Source organism: Mastigoproctus giganteus, chromosome 3 (genome assembly GCF_048544385.1).
Source record: "Mastigoproctus giganteus isolate SK-2022 chromosome 3, ASM4854438v1, whole genome shotgun sequence".
In the NCBI taxonomy this organism is placed as follows: Eukaryota; Metazoa; Arthropoda; class Arachnida; order Uropygi; family Thelyphonidae; genus Mastigoproctus; species Mastigoproctus giganteus.
The window spans coordinates 221,824,009-221,842,489 of NC_143577.1; the positions used below are offsets into that span (position 1 = coordinate 221,824,009).

The 18,481-nt window shown below is 37.1% G+C and overlaps 1 protein-coding gene across 1 annotated transcript in view; it reads right to left on the reverse strand.

Annotated features, from left to right (window-relative positions):
- LOC150088767 (calcium-activated chloride channel regulator 1-like) overlaps positions 1-18,481 on the reverse strand; it is a 58,294-nt gene that overhangs the window by 34,388 nt on the left and 5,425 nt on the right. Inside the window, exon 2 of the mRNA XM_090369636.1 lies at positions 8,027-8,192. Within this exon, the coding sequence (XP_090225762.1) occupies positions 8,027-8,188 (162 nt within the window). The 5' untranslated portion in view covers positions 8,189-8,192. The remainder of the gene's footprint in view (positions 1-8,026; positions 8,193-18,481) is intronic.

The following is an 18,481-nucleotide window of genomic DNA, read 5'->3' on the forward strand; positions in this document are numbered from 1 at the left end:
ACAGTATGAACCAAAAACATAGAATAACTTTTAAAAAAAAATCAATAATGCACAATTTATTTACGTTTATGTAATGTTCACACATACACCGCCTGACCACTTTATTAGAATCATGAGGAAATAGCGCGTTGTACCGTTATTTGTCAGAACTACTGCTACAACATGTATAGAGCATTCAAGGTGGTAAAAAGTGACACGAACAATATTGGATCATTCATATAACAAATGTGTCTTCAGTTACTTACTATAGTGACTTGAGCAAAGGATTATGCTGACGAACATCCCTTTCCAGTTCATCCCACAGATGCTCAATGGGACTGAAATCCGAAGTGGGTCGGTAGAGCAGAATGCTTGAAGCCTTCTTCTAAAACTATTTCACATATTTAATGCTTTGAATGGTTGCATTATCACCTTGAAAGTACTCCTGTCCATAGGGGTAAATGTACAACACTTCCGGTTGTTCCTTATCCTCTGTCACGTTTAGATATGTTCTAACGTTCACGATGACTCCCAGTGGGATCTGAGTACCAAATGTTTGCCATAAAAACATGCCCCGCACTATTAAACCTCCTCTATCTTGTTTTGTATTGTCGGTTCAAAACAGGATGGGTCCAATTTCTCGTGTGGTTTCTTCCACACGTGGACTTTTCTGTTGGTGCTGAAACGCGCAGATCGGAACTCGTCGGACCACATTATTCTCATTCAGGGTTTCTGCTTCAATCCTTTGCATTCCTAAGACCAACAAAACATATTTTCCAGCAGGGATTCGAGGACATTGGCGTAGGAGGCGTTCAGGAAACCCACTCTTTTGGCTTATACTGTATTATGATCCGAAAATAAAATGCATTCTTAATGTCTAGACGTTGAAGATGAGCATAGGCGAATAAGATTCGTTTTTTTTTTGAGGGATATAAGACAAATTAATAAGAATTCCCACAACTTTTCTTCCTACAAATGTCGCTAAAATCATATTGTGATCAGAACTGGAATGGTCTAATATTGATGTTGGTAGAATTTTGTCGACTTATTTTTAATGTTGCATGACTTGAAATTAATTAATGAATCTTATTAATGAAAATTCATATATTATCATAAATGTTTTCCACTATTCTTTGGCAACTCCTCTCCTATTTATGGTCTTAGATGTATCATCAGACTTATCATGCAAGAAAATAGAAATCAATACACGTTAGGACAACTTTTTTGTGTTCCAATAATGAATTCATTCTAGGCAAATTGAGAAACTTGACTGAGTCATAGTTATCCTTTGAATGATGCTTCATACTATTCGAAAGAAATCTGTGAGAAGTAGGAAGGATATGTAGGAGGTACATGACTCAACAAGAACCGGTCCTGTTGTCGCTAGTAAGCATGGCACCACGAGTGTGTAACATTACTTTATCTCAGTGGGTGAATGTGATTTATAAACAGATTAGACACAGGAAATTCCTGTCAACTTATTATCCAGTTCCACATTTCCTTGATACTGTTTATGCTGTTGTTATGGCACATATCCCGCTCTAGCTGATAATCTTCTGATCGGTTTATATGTTTAATGTCACACACTCCTAAGTGGAAGAAGTATGCTTTTTTTATTGATGCGAAAATATAATCCATGGTAATGAGCATCTTTTCCGAGTCCCAGAAACATAGCGATTAAAGTAACGTAACCGTGCGCCAAAGCAACTAAGGCGTATGAGGTGTCTGCGTATTACCTTTGTAAGCTGCGTGTATTTTCTAGTCAGTTTGGTTGTTTCATAGAATGAAAAACTAAGTAATCATGGATGTTGCGAGGGCCCAGTCAATATTACTGAATAACTTGAGAACATATTTTTGAAATTTTCCACAACACCACATGGAAGTATGTTCCACGATCAACCATCCACTGAATGAAGGCAAATTTCCGCACATTTGTCCTGCAACCATCCTTCCTCAATTTGAATTTATATCCTCTCATGTGCGTAGTCTGAGCATGAGGAAGAATTCCACCAGCATTGAGCTTACTCAATCCATTCAAGCTCTTAAACACTTCAGATCTCCAGACGTTTCAATTTGCAGAACTAAAGCCTTTCTTGGTAAGACCATCCTTTCTTTCCCTTCACTAATCACGTTGCCCTTCACTGCACCCGTTCCAGCAGATCTACATCCTTCCTAAATAAAGGACAGACTTCTTAACGCTCAAAGGATGATGAGAAGCATAATACAAAAATTGTCCAGAATGAATAGGCTTTCTGTAAATACGGGTGCCTAAAGAAGTGCCTTATTTTATGATAGTTAAATTCAAGAAATTATTACTATATCTTTTTTGAACTTCAGTAGTGTATTTATATCTGGGATGAAATAAAGTAAACTTAGTTAATAAGCTATCTATGAAAATTAAGTTCCCTACCGACCAATCCGAAATGAGCTCTGCGTTCACCAAGATTCTTCCTAATATTAAAAACATTTATTCCATCCGTTCATTGCAGCATATGGCAATCGACAATGTGTCCTCACGAAAAGTTCAGTCCTTTTCTTGCCAATGTGTTTTTCTTACCATATTAAATTTATGTTTTTGTTGCCAATTGGCAAATCAGACCCGCTCAATGAGGCACACTTCAAAGAGGTAGCGTTTTAATGGTGTTTACTTTAATCACTTCCACATAAAAATTTCAATGCAGAATAGAGATTTGAGTTATTTAAAAAAATAAGTTTTTAAAGTACTACCATTGACAGTCTCAGGCGAGGATAGCATGGTTTTCTCTCCGGAAACTCAGGCTTTTCATCCGGCAAACAGAAAATCGACCTCCGAACACGCGAAATTTACAGGCAGTATACAGGGAGCAATAAGGCCTCAGTCGCTAATGCTCCTAAAACCAACAACAACAACTGGAAGCCTTTGAGCTAAAATCTTCATATTATGTTGAGTAATATCCCCAAGGGCTCACATCTGGTGAGTATGAGCTTGGCACACTCAGGATCAGAGGCTATCTTGTGGAGAAGTTTGATATCTATAGTTATACTAGTCTGCATCATCAGAGTTGTTTTAATACGTGTTCGGAACAAAACATTGGGTTCCAGCAAGTAAAGTAATGGATAAACTTTCTTTGGATAGATTAGATCTGGTTATTGAACTTAAAGAGGGAGTTAAGTTCCAGATTAGAGAGATAAATCGATTATTGGAAGGATGAGTACCTTGGACAGATATATAAAACGTTTGGGTTTTTTCTGGAGATTCCAATCTATTTGGTCGTTTGACTTTTAAAGCTCAGAGTATGTTTATCGAGGATATAGTTATTCGCAAAAGTGTAGACCAGATATTTGGCTTTTGAGACCTGCGACTGTTGAATATTTGATGGATCCAAGTAAGCCTTGGTGTAAGGAGAGTGAAGCGGGTGTCTTTGAACCCGTACACAACTAACAAACAAAAAAAAAAAAAAATATATATATATTTGTATATGCAACGTACTAACCAGAAATCCAACCGCGAATTTTGCACAAAATAGTAAAAGTCCAAGAAACACTGAGAACTATATAATTTAGAAAAACTTACATGCGGTCAACAGTCACTCATGAACAGGCTAAAAACTTTTCATCCAGCAAACAGAACACACGCAATTTACAGCAGTATACACGGGACAATATAGCCTTAGTCGCTGATGCTCCTAAAACTCTACTACTACAAACGATTCATATTTAGTGGAAAAATGTGATTCATCCCCTTCCTGCTCTTCTGCCCTCTGCTCTTCTTTGTCAGACACGTCTCGTAATCTGTCTTTGCTTGCCTGACTTCTTTGGGACTTGATTGCAGACTAGTTTATATCTACTGTAGACTTGTATGTCGTGTGATAATTTATATCCATTGAAGTATTTTTCTTATCTTCCACGGATTTAATCAGTTCATATGATACCTATTTAGGTCTTTCTTCAACAATATATCTTAGTTGGTATAAGAAACCTAGCAGCTTCTACTATTATTTCCCTGAATGCTTCCCATTTGCCTTCGTGGGTAGCACAGTTGGCAGAATCATCGTACTCCTCACACCGGGTGGAAAAGACCCGAGTTTGAATCCTGTCGATAACGTGAGGAATTTTTATGGGCCTTTTTCATAGCGTGGCTGAGTTAGTTGGTCCCAGGTAAAGGCAGCATGGTTTTTTCTCCCGGGTTTTAGGTTGGACCTAAAAACCTCATGGTTTTTAGGTCCAACAAACAGAAAATCGACCACAGAACGCACACAACTTACAGACAGTATATACGGCAGTAGGGTTTTAGTCGCTGATGCTCCTAAAACCCTATTATAACAAGTATTTGTGTTGCAAATTAGAATGTCCTTCAGTAAGATGGGGAAAAAAATTGTAACATAAAATTTCAGGAGACACACATACTCAAGAATTTTCGTATATTACACAATCTGAAAAAATTAATATGTTTGCCTTGTGTACTTTATGCAGATATGAATTTTCAGTTTCAAGGAGTGGGAAATATGATGGTGTCAGACATTTGCAAACAAATAAATCTAATAATAGTGCAGTGCATAGAAAGAAATGCAAAACAGACGTTCCGTTTCATCGTTTCATGGTGATTGTGATGTCATACATACGCTGGCCAAAAAAAAAAAAAAAAAATAAAAGTACCTTTGTATTAAGACTGTCACAGACAGAAGAGATGCAAAGAAAACTGTGACGTTGGAGTAATGACTGTTGCCTCGAGTATAAAGACTGCACAGGCTGTTCGATTGCAGTAATCTGAAGCTAGAATGAGAAAACCGCTTGATCTATTAGATTTTGAAAAAGGTCTTATGGTGAATGCATATTTAGTAAGAGCCACGATTCAAGAAACGAAAGACATAACTGATTTCTCAAAAGCATCCATCCCAAAGGTTTTTGATGACTGGAAAGCAAGCGGTTCTATAGTCTCTCAAAGGCGTATTTGTGGCAGAAAAATAATACAAGCGCGAAGCCATCGTATTCTAAGGAGAACTGTACGGAAAAAGAGGCCATCCAGTGTGCAGCAAATAACGTCTGACTTTCACCAAGCCTAGAACTGCCCTTTCAACGTGTACTATGCACAGGGAATTGAAGAAATTGGGCATTGGCAGTCGCCTGCCTACTCGGAAGACACTTGTTTAGAGAGAAAAAAAAAAAAAAAAAAAAAAGAAAAAAATCCTCTGCAGTGGTGCCGGGAACGTTGTGATTGGACAGTGGAACAATTAAAGAAAGTCATTTGGTCAGACGAATCATGAAAAGCTTTGTTTTGCACTGATAATAGAGAGAGAGTGACGAGAATCTCACGAAGCGATGGACCCGCTTGCCTTGCTAAGACAATCCAAGCATTTGGAGGTGGTATCATGGTATGGGGAATGTTTTGTTGGCGCAGAATGGGTCTGTTGATACCGGTGGAAGGTCGAACGTCATCCAGGAGTACCTGAATTTTGTATCGGATCTACTGCACTCTGCAATGTTACACTTTCCGAAGGTGATTGCCAATTTATGAATGACAATGCAACAGCGCATCGTGCCACAATCGTGCAAGAATGGTTTGGAGAACATGACATGGATTTCCACCATCTTCTTTGGCCCCCCACATTTGTCTGGTCCTAATCCTATTGAGAATGTGCGAGATATGCTGGAGAGAGCTGCTCGGCAACGAAGTCCCCGTCCTTCAACTTTGTCACAGCCACGCGATATTTTGCTAGAAGAATGGTTACAATTAGACCAAAACGCGTTAAAACAACTTAGAGAATCCATGTTACTCCGCACACTTGCTGTTATTCGAAACAATGTCTGCCCGATTCGATACTGAATAAATGTTCATGTTTTTTTAGCCAGTGTGTGTATGTGCTATTTGTTTATTTGCATCGGTTATCACAGAGCATGCTCTTCTTCTGAGTTGTGTTGATCATGCAAATACATTATTCAGAAATACGTTTCTTCATAGTGAAATAGTGAAATTGCAAAGATAGGAAAAGAAGAGGTAATGATGGTTTTGAAAAATGGACCAATTTCGATTGCTACAGATAATAGTAATCAAAGTGATTCCAAGCTATATCCTATTGTGTTTGAGTTTGCTAGCTTTTTTTTTTTTTGGTAGTTGTTGGTGCATCGGCTTCTGTGGCCATAATGCACCTCCCAAAGTTTTTACATTTTCTACTCTGATCCAAGCCCGAGGCGGGATTCGAACCCGCGACCCTTGGGGGTTTCCAGGCAGGCACTTTACCCACTCGGCTAGCCCGGTCGGCGGTTTGCTAGCGTATTGTCTCTATTTCCATATTTAATTTTAAGCAGAATCGCTAAGATCTTTGAGGTGGCAGTTGGTTGGTGGGTGAAGCGCTAAAACAACAAAGGCTATGAGGCAACAGTATATTTGTATCTGTAATAGAGTGTTACTTCGGTCGGTTTGCCTATCGTTTAGATGAAAAACCTGAGTTTCTAGGGAAATAGAACCATGCAGCCCACACAGGAGATCCATTAACTTGGTCACATTGTGAACAAAGCTGCTAAAATTCCTCCCGTCGAAGTGACATTAGAACTCAGACCTTTTCCAGACGGCATGGACGGTGTGGAAAGCACTTTGGTAACTACTTCGATTTGAAGAGAAGAGAGGATAATTTCTACAAGATTAGTTTAAACTTAAGATTCAAGAAAGATCAAAGAAGTGGAACTGAGGATTGATGGTGCGAAAAGCTGTAGATGTAAAAATTTGGAGAAGATAGGCTTTTATGTGATGATATAAATGCAGGCTGTGGCTCTGTAGTAGCGGACAAGGGTACGTATTATTTCAAGATGGAGCCCTCGAGCCAGCACGAGCTATCACAAAAAAAATATATATATATATTTATTTATAATTTAAAATAAATCGCGTTTGATGAAATCGAACTGCATTTTCAAATATTAAACCGGGACAATGGGCTTTTCTTAAAGCTACACGAGTTTTAAAAACACTATTTTTTGTCTATTTTGTCTCTCTTTCTCTCTGAGGCATCATTTCTAAATATATTCTTTGAGGTTTCACCGCCAATCTTAATTGCCGAGTTTAAAGGAAATTTTCTTTTAAGTTTTCGACTCGTTTTAAGTGCCCTTAAAGTGTCCAAGGTTTATTTATGTTGAATCACGTGATTTCCTAGTGCATAGGGTCGTTATTGCAGGCGGTGATGGATATCTTAACAGCTGTCAAGAATAAGGGTAGAAATTCAAGATGGTAGTGGGAGGTGATTTCAGCGTTTGTAAGTTTCGGGTCATGTCGGTCTTAATTCATTTTTGGACAGTTTTGGAAAACATAAACCGAAAATTAAAAAAAGAATAACAAACGTGGATATTAAATGAACTCAGTACTAAACAAGAAGGAACTTAAGGAATTCTCATTGCAAATAATATCACGGACAAACGCAGTGGAAGGAACTTTTTCATTCTACAGAATGTACACACTGAGAATGTTTTGAACTAAGAAAAAAAGTTCGCAACTGCAGTAGCTTTAGTTAATACTGTTAAGTAGGAATGATAGAAGACAGGTGGCTTGGCTTTTTTTTTTCTTTCTTTCTCTCAGACCGAATCTCCCACCAGCTATGAATCCAGAGAAAAACTGCACAATATTTAACCTTTATCATGTTACTGTTTTGGAAACACTTAAGTTCCACCATGTTACAATTTCAGTCTTCCATTAAGAACTGTACCAAGCTTATTTTATATCTCTCGTAACAAATTACGTCATTGGTTTGCAATTTTCAAATTTACACTCGCAGAAAACTAGTATTTATAATATAATTATATTTATGATTATAATATAAATATTATTATATTTAACTGACCCGTCTACCTCATCTCTCTCGACGTTCCTGTGTACAAAAATAACTTGGATTATTTAGATTTTGAGTGGAATCAGTACAGATGATCTCTGCTTACACGAATTTTCAGTAATGAAAGCAGTAATGGTTAATGTAATTTTCATTTTCAGTAATGATTAAATGGCCATCAACTTGACCTAGACTATGAAACGTACTTTTTGTCAGTTATATTTCATTTTGAATAAGCTTATACTGACTTGACTTACCTTAATGTTATAAATTAATGCTTCATCTTCAGGGATGGTATTTCGAATGGCTATCAGTACTCCCCTGTATCCCCCATCGTCCATGGTTATAATGGAAGCTCTTCCTGGACAGCCGAAGCATGCTATTAGGATGAAGGCGAGTGAACTCAAGAGTACAGACATGGCTCTGGAATACAAAACAAAAAATATATATATATAATAAACAATGGTTGCGACTGACATCACTAACGACCATTATATCTTTATTTCGTTAGGCAAGGAGATCTGGACAAAGGAAGATACTTCTGGAAACAAACCTATGAGAAACTATAAAAGTCTGATTTCGCGTAAATACTGATCAAATGATAGTAGAGAAACAAAAACATAATTAAGATAGAGAGAAAAAGAACTTGATCATCCATTTTCTATATGAGGACCCCAATCGACCTTTTTGTTATCGACTATTGTCTTCATAATGCGATTTAGCAACACCTTTGGAAGGAAAATGTGTTCGTATCTGTTTGGAAGGGTTTTGGTCCATATTGGATTCTTACAAAGATAATATAAATATTCGCGACATCCTTCGGTCCTATTGGACGAATCTAGCTAGCTTCTATTTTTGCACTTTTTTTTTCACTGTACCACTTGACAAAACATCCTAAAGAGGTTATAAAAATAAATTCTTAATACGGAATATCTGCCCTCTCACCAGTGGCCTTTTCTGATATCAATAATCCTCTGGGGGCCACTTTTAAAAAGTTTTTGGCGTATGGAAAAAGGAATCTTCTCCATTCCTCCTATAAGGCTGCAGTTAAACCCAGGTCGTTTTGTTCTAGTCCTCAGCTGTTGTTTTCTGAACAACTGAGAGCCGGAATAAAAGGTACGCGATCAGATCTCAGTTCAGAGTTGAAAATGGAAGGTTCGTTACATTATTCTACTCTATTGTCGAACTAACTGTGTTTTGTGTGTGAGTAATACGAATGCAGTACCTCTCCAAAGAATTCCTTTCCTCCAAAAAAGAAATACGCCTTCAGCTCTTCAGTTATTTCGGGTATTTGCAAACCAGCCCATGAATACAAACACGCCCCCGTACAGACACAACACACGATAAAGACCATAACAGCTGGTTCTTTATTTTTATCAGATTAGTATATGTAAAACCCAAAAACATCAATCGCATCTACCTCCTTTTCCCTGCTAGCAAAAGATGCTACAATCATCTTGAAACTATCGAAGAGTATATTCCACTGTACAATTGAAGTTCGAATTATATCAATACTTTACCGAATTCATAAACTGGTCTATTATTAAGCAGAAATTTTCTTTAAGCAGTTTCCCTAAGTTTATGTGCCATATACCATTCACACGAAGGTTAATTTTAGCAGTTGCATTTCTGCACAATTTTAAGTCACCCATCGTAGCAGAAAGGAAAGAGGATTACCTTAAACTGACATACCATTGATAGTTGCAGAGGGTGGTGTTTGTCTCTGCGATATTCTGTTGTCTGGGTGCCCCTCCCTGGCCTTGTATCACTTCATCTTTCTTCGCCAACTTTTGATCTCTTGACACCAACACACGTGTTCGACTTCCTGGCAGACTAAATATACTTTCAAATGTAGCAGATGTACTGGCAGATTGCCTCTTCGATTACCAAATACTGCTCACGTGCTGAGAAAACCTACGGGGATGTTAGGAGAGGCACGTGACAAAAAACAGTAAAAGACCAAAATATGTCACTAGACCATGTTGCTATCTTCTTTCGGAAAATAGGTTTTCCAAAATAAATACGAGTAACTATCTTAAGGCAGCTGCTTCTCTCTCTTTCTCTCTCTTTTTTATTTATCTGGGGAAACGAACCTCCTTTTGAACTGTATTAAAACACATCTGAACTTCAAAGGAGAATCGTAATAAAAGATTCTTGAAGAAAGAAATATAAGAAGATAGAATTTTACCGTTGAAAATTTTAGGATGTATTCAACTGAATTGTTAATACTAAGAATAGTATTAGTGTATTTAGAAAAATAAATAAATACTATTAATAACTAACGTTTCCCCCCCCCCCCACATTTACCAACAACTTTGCGGTTTGAATCTATGTACTTTGTATTAATCAAAAAATTGTACAAAAATTTAAAATTTTAAATATAAATTTATTTTTATATAATATTTTTAAAGTGAAATTGTATGCAGACAAATTGATTATGAATGACAATTTCAAGTGAAATTTTAACTAATTCTCAAACCTTATTACTCGTTTCAAATGAAATTTTTGTTCGATCATTATGCAGATCATGGCTCACCTGTTATCTCACCTTTAGAATAAAATGCCACAAGCCTAAAAATTTTGTAATTTCTTTTTTCGTAAGACGATACGAGGGGAAATTGTGCTGTTGCAGGGACGGATCTACATTGGGAGAGCAATGTGGATCCGTTGAGAGCAATTCTTGATCCATCACTGTGCAGCCAGCGGTGATACTTAAAATTAATGTATGTGTACAGTTGCTTTTCCTTGATCTTTGCAGTTTGCTGTCGGGTCGTTGTTTGACCATTTTGACAAGAACACTTTAACTAGCACACTTTAACTACGGCGGCTCTCGAACACCCCACCAGTTCAGCCGTTTGGGAAATCGAGGCGCCAGCTCGTCGAGCTCCCACAATCTGTCCTTTATCAAAGTCAGATAAATCATTCCTTTTACCCATCATGCTCGGAATTTTACTGCTTATTGAACCACTGACACCTTATCTATGCTACGTAGGTCGACTAACTGCGCCACTCTACGTTACCTGGTCAACAGGTAGCATTCAGTTTTCATAGGGGTGGTCATAATTCAGTGACCACTCAGTGTATATTGTAATTATATATCTTTAAATGGAGTCTGTACTATGTGTGCCTGCAGATGCTCTTCAATATATGGTAAATAGTTTGTTTTTTAAACCCTTAACTGTTATTGACTTGAGATAATGATTACTGTCATATTTGTACAGATATGTACAAATTCACCGGTCAAAAAATTAGAAACCTTTATCCAATAACTAGTAAGCATGTGCACTTCGTGGGAAGGCGTTCACTAGGTGTCTGAGAAAGTCTAGTTTCCGATTTCACTATTCTAACATCAGGATACTTGTCAGCTTTTGTATTGTGGTCGGTACATAATTGTGAAGTTGAAATACTCCTTTCCCAGACATTCTCAATTGGATTCAGATCTGAAAAATCAAGTGGCCGAGGAGGATATTGGAAATCTGAGGAATGTTTCTCTAACTATGAAGGATATAATTTTTGCACTGTGGGTCGTTGTCATCTTGAAAGAACACATCTCAATTCGGGTAAAAGCGAAGCTTTTACCCAGATCCTCTCCCAGGTCTACAAACTTGATGCTGATATTAACAAATTCGCATGTGATAAAAGATATAGAAAGAAGGTGCTTTCCATGCAATGACATCAGTTGGTCTCAGCTTTTTTTTTGTTTATTTCTCTTTGTATGTCTTGACATTATTAATCATTGGCCTGCGTGCCGTGACGGGTCGGTTGCAACGTTAAGTTCTCTGTAACCATCTTTTTCATAGGTTGCAATAAAATTTATTTTCCTCTCTCTCTCTCTTTGCAGGGCGGAGTTGGTCCGATATGACGGAAAGATATTCATTGGAGGCAACACAACCTTCTATTTTTCTTTTAAGTTTTCGACTCGTTTTATGTGCCCTTAAAGTGTCCAAGGTTTATTTATGTTGAATCACGGAATGTTTCTCTATGTGCATAGGGTCGATTTCCTAGTGTATAGGGTCATTTGCCGACCCAGTTCTCACCAAAAGAAAATACCATACCATGATACCACCTGCAGCTTCTTGAATGGTGGACATGAGACAGTCTGGATACATGAGTTTACGAGGTTCACGCCATAATTTTACCGTACTACTGGTGCAAAACAAGTGTAAATCAAGACTCATCCGACCACATGATATATTTCCGATTTTCACGATCCAGTCTTGGCGTTGGCGGCACCTCTCTAATCGAATCTTTTGATTTTTTAAAGAAAGAAGTGGCTTTCGTACAGACACACGACAGCCAAATCGCAGTTTCATCAACTTCCACCGCATAGTTCGGTTGGAAATGGATCTTTCTTGGCCTAAATTGGATTTTTCAGTCATTCACTGCACACGTACCTTCCATTCTGACGCACAATTCCCTATAAATTCCTGCGGTCTCATTCATTTTAGAACTACATTTTCCTTTCGTCTTCCACTCATTGTATACCTTTCAGATGGTTGCTTTCGACACTCCAGTGATTTCTTTGTTTTCTCAATCATGGCCCTGGCTAAACATGGCCCACTGATAACACCATCCTGAAAATCAGAAAGATCATTTGAATTCCCTATGACCGAATCGACTAAAAATCCCAGGAAAGTGTACAATGTTTATCTGATATCAAGAAACTTGTGATTTTATATTTGAATATAAATTATCGTTTAATTATCTGCACGCGAATTGCAAAAGGTTTTTAATTTTTGGCCAATGAGTGTATTGAATTGAGTGGATTTTATTGTAAATCCTGTTTTACTTAATGTGGCTAATATACAGTTATTTCAGTGCTGATGTTTCCAGGGGGTTGTCATTCAATATGGAATGCCATATTGATATTGGAGACATTCATATCGATCGCTTTATAAAATTATATTACGTATTACAAATTGTTTTCAATTATGGTACAGTGTTCATGTATAGTTCAATACGCGTGCTGATTATACCTTCAACCAATGCACTGTATACTTGCCTTTATATAAATAGTACTGTACCTTAAGACTCACTTGACAATTTTTTCTAGAATCGATACCACTGTATTCGTCCCCCACAGAATTTTTTTTTAATCCTCTTATGAAGGAAATAAATGATATACTAAACTCAACTATTTTATCCGTGTTGCATTAAATTTATCCATAAAAATCCGTAATGATTTTAAATCTTGAGATTTTAAATACCATGATAGTATTTTTTTTATATTACTATTTAAAATTCAACGTTATATTGTAGTTGGAAAATAGTACTGCATACATATTTCAATACGTACAAAATCAAATCTACCAAACAGATGGCACCTTTCTTAGCTTTTAAAATCTTTTAAATTAAATTCACGTTAAATGTTTATCTCTTCCACGTGCGGTTTCATAGCAACGTGTTATCCGTGAGTGATTAAAAAAAAAAAAGAAAGACACTTGACTTCAACTTAGATCACACGTAGATAAGAGGAACGTGTTCAGTTTCTTTTCAATGGCTTAAACTGTGTTGATGGCAAACTTACGTTTCTTCCTTTTTTTATGGCTTCCTAAGTGCTGGGTCGGTGTACCGTTAAGCACCCCCACGAACTCTCATCATTGCCATAATTATCACCCTTTTTTGTTCCCACTCCCTCGCGTTGCGTCGAGGTGGGTGTTTCTGAGTAGGTCACACTTGTAAAGGACTGGTATTCCCAGAAGTAACAAGGGGAAGAGAAGAATTTTCTCCAGAGGTTACCGCCTCTAATTTTCAACTACGAGATGTGGGGATCAGGTGGAGATGCACTTAATGACTGTGGGATGTTTATGCTTCAGTAACACGTTTCCTCCTTCTGCTTAACATTTTGTTTCTATCAAGAGGATATAAAATTACTTTAATTGCTAGGAGAATTCAAAGCGATTATTAATTACTGGGCATTATATCTGGCAGCTGTATCATTGTGAGCAAGCCAAATAAGCTAAATTATTGGTGTATTGAGTGCAAAAGCAACTAAGGTGTTCGGTATGTTATGTCAGTAATAACGTATTTTCTTCGGATAGCTTGCAGGAAGAAAAACACGAGTTTCTGGATAATAAAAACAACCACACAATATTCGCCTGAGGTCGAATAACTCGGCCAGTTCCACACGGAGTAGAAGAACTCTGATCGTAACCACTGTGCTAATGGGAACCGGAACTATTGGATGATTCAATTGATTAACTTATTTGCAATAGATTTGTAAGCTGTAATCATGAATTGGTTACAGATACAGCTAGAGTCAGGGTACAAATAGTTACCAGGCCAGGGGCAAAAGCAAAATATTGAGTCTAGTTTCCTATTAGTGGCATGCAGACTCCATAGGCTGCTAAAGTTGAGTATGACCGATTAAATCATGTCTAATGATGAACACTTATCATAAAAGTACTGGCGACGTGATGGCCATGTCTAAGGTCCTAACAATTGCTTCGCTAGTATAGATTTTAGAAAAACCAAAAAAAAAAAAAACCTGTTTCATTGAGGAATAAATTAATAATCAAAAAGAGCGAGTCCCTGCTCACATCTCTCGAGAAACTACTCGTTTAAGGTAGTGATCATTCACTATCACACGTCAATTATTTTCGACGGAGATTCTCCTATGATTTTTTTTTTTTTTTTTTTAAAGCTTAAACACGAAAGATATTAGAATTTACAATATTTAGTATCGTACACGGATTGCAGGCTGAGAAGACAGAAGATCTGTTTTTTTTTTTTGCATTAGTTTTGAATTTCTATAGATTGTAATATTCGGGAAATGCAGTAGAACCCAGATAAGAAGTTTTCTAAGGGCGTGTAGGTTTAGAACTTCTTACGAAGGAAAACTTCTTAGAAGGAAAAATGACCTAAGGATATGAAATACTAACTATACAAATACAAATGAAAAGATACATAAGTTAAAGATCATTTTTAAGTACTATTTCAGAATTTATAAATATTTTACTCTGCCTATGGGAAACATTTTTAAACTGAGAATTTCTAATTGCTTAACATTCTGTTCATTAAACTCACTACCAAGTTGGAAGAATGAGCTCCTTTGGAGTTTCGACATACCTTAAAATGTCACAATTACAATAAGACAGAGCAACAATCCACTAAGTTCAGAACTGTTCATAACCATCAGAACTTCACTCTCAACGTGGTCGACGTATCCAATTATGGATATCGATGAAAGCAATTGCAATGTCACTTCCATTATATCAAAATGTTTATACTAAAAAGGTTTCAGTATAAACATTATTTTAGTTCGTAGTAAATCATCGAAGTATGTTAAATGGCATCGTTTTTGTTATATCTCATATTGTGAATGCCTTCACAACGAGTTGCCCTGACATTGATTGAGTTACCTTCAACAGTGGATTCTCGAATAGGCAACACTTCACCAATAGATTCTCGGCGGATACCACCACCCAGTGGTGATATACACCGTGTATTCTTTGTCACGTACTTTTTATGCGGGAAACCTTTTTACTCGGGAAACTTCTCAAGCGGGAAAATAATACATTACAATATATAGCGTTGAAATTGGGAATCAAGAAACCAAACCTAGTACAGGGGGAAACTTCTTATGCGGGAATTTCTTATCCGGGTTCTACTGGACAGGTGAAGGAAAATTGCTCCAGAAAACAGAAACTGAAGTGATAAATGAGGAAGAGAAAAAGTTGGTTCTGTGAGTTTGGAATTAGAAAGTGAATGGATGCTGATTGGTTGTCGCAGTGTTCAGACTGGTTTGAGAGTGGGGAAATTACAGACGATAATTCAGAAAAATAGTACTCAGAAAAGGCATGCACTATAAACTGAACATCTATAAGAGAGAGACCCAAGAAACGGGGCAATAATTAATCTGACTACCTTCTTTTAAATAGAATGTAGAAGTTTCAGAGAGGTTTTGGGTGCCACCGCCCCAGATATGAGAACAATATTCCATGGCGGAGCGAATTTGAGCTTTGTACAGAGTGAGTAGTTGTTCAAAAGAAAGTAACACCAAGAGAGTAGAGAAAACAAATATTTTATGCAGACGAAGCAATATTTACCATGTGCTTATGCAAAGAGAGAGATTAGAAGTCGGGGTAACCCCTAATACAGATATTGGAGAAGTTGATGCTTTTATGCAGAGAGCAAAGTTTCTCAAACTGGAGGGTGGAATGTAAGTGTTCTCATCAGCCAAATTACGGACAGGATCAGTCAGTGGAAGAAGGTCATTAATATACAAAAGTAAAAGAGTACACAAACAGTGGTGGAGAAATTAGAAGATAGAGTGCCAAGATCACCTGCATTGAGCGATCAGAGAGAAAACTAAGAACCCAATTACAAATGTAATTTCTTATCTTTACGTTTATCGCTTTTTTGTAAACTGCAAAGCAGTTTACAAAAACCTGGCCTGGGAGTTTCACATCTTTTATAAGCGCTGGTCGAAATTTGTAAATCCAACGTGCTATGGTCTTGCAGTGTGGAACACTACCACTCCTTCCGATGTTGAAGTGACGCGTAAATGCAGGATATTTATTCTACCACCACTTCATTTTATGAATGCTTTCGTGTATTCTGCTCCAGAACGTGACCACAGCGGCCCCATCGCAACCGCTACGAAATGGAGCTGTTTTAAAATAGGTAATTGTTTTTGCCCGACCCTGTATAAATAGAAAATTCAATTCTTGAAACAGTGCAATAAAGATTCAAATCGGCTTACATTCAATGTAGTGATGAACGATAAGTTATTTCCATATAGCTGTACGTCTTTGGATTCCTATAGTATAGTGGCTTCTTCGCGTTTGAAATTGCAGTCAGCTGGTAACAACTTAAGCTGAGTTGTTGTTGTAGTAGGATTTTAGGAGCATCAGCGACTAAGGCCATATTGTTCCGTGTATATTGTCTGTAAATTGCGTGCCTTCTGAGGTAGATTTTCTGTTTGCTGGAGGAAAAAACCCGAGTTTCCAGGAGAAAAAAAAAAACCATGCCTAAGACCGACTAACTGAGCCACGTTGTGAAAAAGGCCCACAAAAATACTACCGTCATCGACTGGACTCGAACTTAGGCTTTTCCACCCAGTGTGGAGAGGATGGCGATCCTACCAACTGTGCTACCCACGAGGGTTCTTAGGTTGGGGAAGACTGGTAAACCATAAATACCTACATTAGAATATATACAATCATAAACACGATAAACGTAGACTTCTACAATGTATTCCTTTTCCGGAACATATATATTACATTTTTGATGGCGAAATACATTGAATGAAACTATTAATGACATCTAATGCTAGTTAAAATTTCATCTGTTTATTCAACGATCTGCGAAAACTCTTCCGTATCTTTCGTTTTAGTTGCTGGTTAGACTAAACTATCTTCTTATTACTGTTTAATCGTTTTGTCATCGAGTGTACATCTTCGCCAGCTATAGTACATATTAGCTGGAAATATGCAGCTCTTTGTTCTAACTGTATTCTTATATACCCCCAGGGGCTCACATCTGGTGAATATGGGCTTGGCACACACAGGGTCCTGAGCTGTATATCATCATTCTTTTCTTTCTTGGTGATTCCCTTCTACTTCTCTCTCTCTCTCTCTCTCTCTCTCTCTCTCAGGGTAATTCAGAATTTTTTTTTTATTTTTGCCTGGTGCAGCATAAGCCTCAGGCTTCCTTGCACCATATGACTACTACTAATAATAATATACAGTAATTTATGCAGTATTTTTTATAAAAGCCTATATATTTCCAAGGTAGCGGAACTGTCCATCTCCTGCTTGAATATACCTGTTGTTTTTCTCAATGTTAATCCTCCAAAGAACTAAAGTTTTTGTTCTTTCTTTAATCAAGATAGTTTAATATATAAACTAATATACAGAAAATGAAAGCCTCTTTATCTATCTGAAACCGATATCTTTAGACAGAAGTCTTAAAATAAAAATTATAAATAGACCATTCTCGACAGCAAAACAAGGATTGTCAACAACAAAAAAGAAAGGAAACTATAGAAGTAGATGATTTAATAGTGAAAATTTATAGCTTACATAACTCAATGTTTTATGGAGGTTTTTACAGATAAGAAATTGAAAATGATGCCGACAAATGACTTTAGTACATTAGCGTGGTATCAAGGGACTAAAAAAACGGAGATAAAAAAGGCAAACGACCAAGTTGATATCGCATGGCAGATCACCCCCGCGGATATTCCACCATAAAAGAAAAAAGTAATAATCTGCTAGCAAATTCTGGGCGGGAACGGCTGTCACGTGCGGGAAAAAGAGGCCACTGCCTGGCAAGAAACGATGAAACCAGCGGCGTTTCATATAGGAAGTCTCTCTCTAAGAACTTTTTATCGCATGTGACCATTTTTAGCACTTATCAATAATCCTACTTTAGGGTGTTCTGTGTGTTTTTTAAGCATTAGTTCATCTCTGTATTCAAAAAGACCATGTGAACTAAATATAGGTATTTTACTTGTATAAAAGCGTGCACCAAATTAATGGTGCTACCTTAGCCACTGTTTCAGTGATATAAAATACTGATAGTAATTAAAATGAAAAATTAGACTTGGTGTGATCAAATGATGGGTTACAAAAATTAAACGCTATTATAACACATCAAAAGAATTGTTACAAACTGCAACAAGTAACGCTAAAGAGGCGCTAACTGCCAGTTTAATCCCCAAAAAATCGAAATTCAAATGACCAAATGAAAGAAAATTAAATTAATAA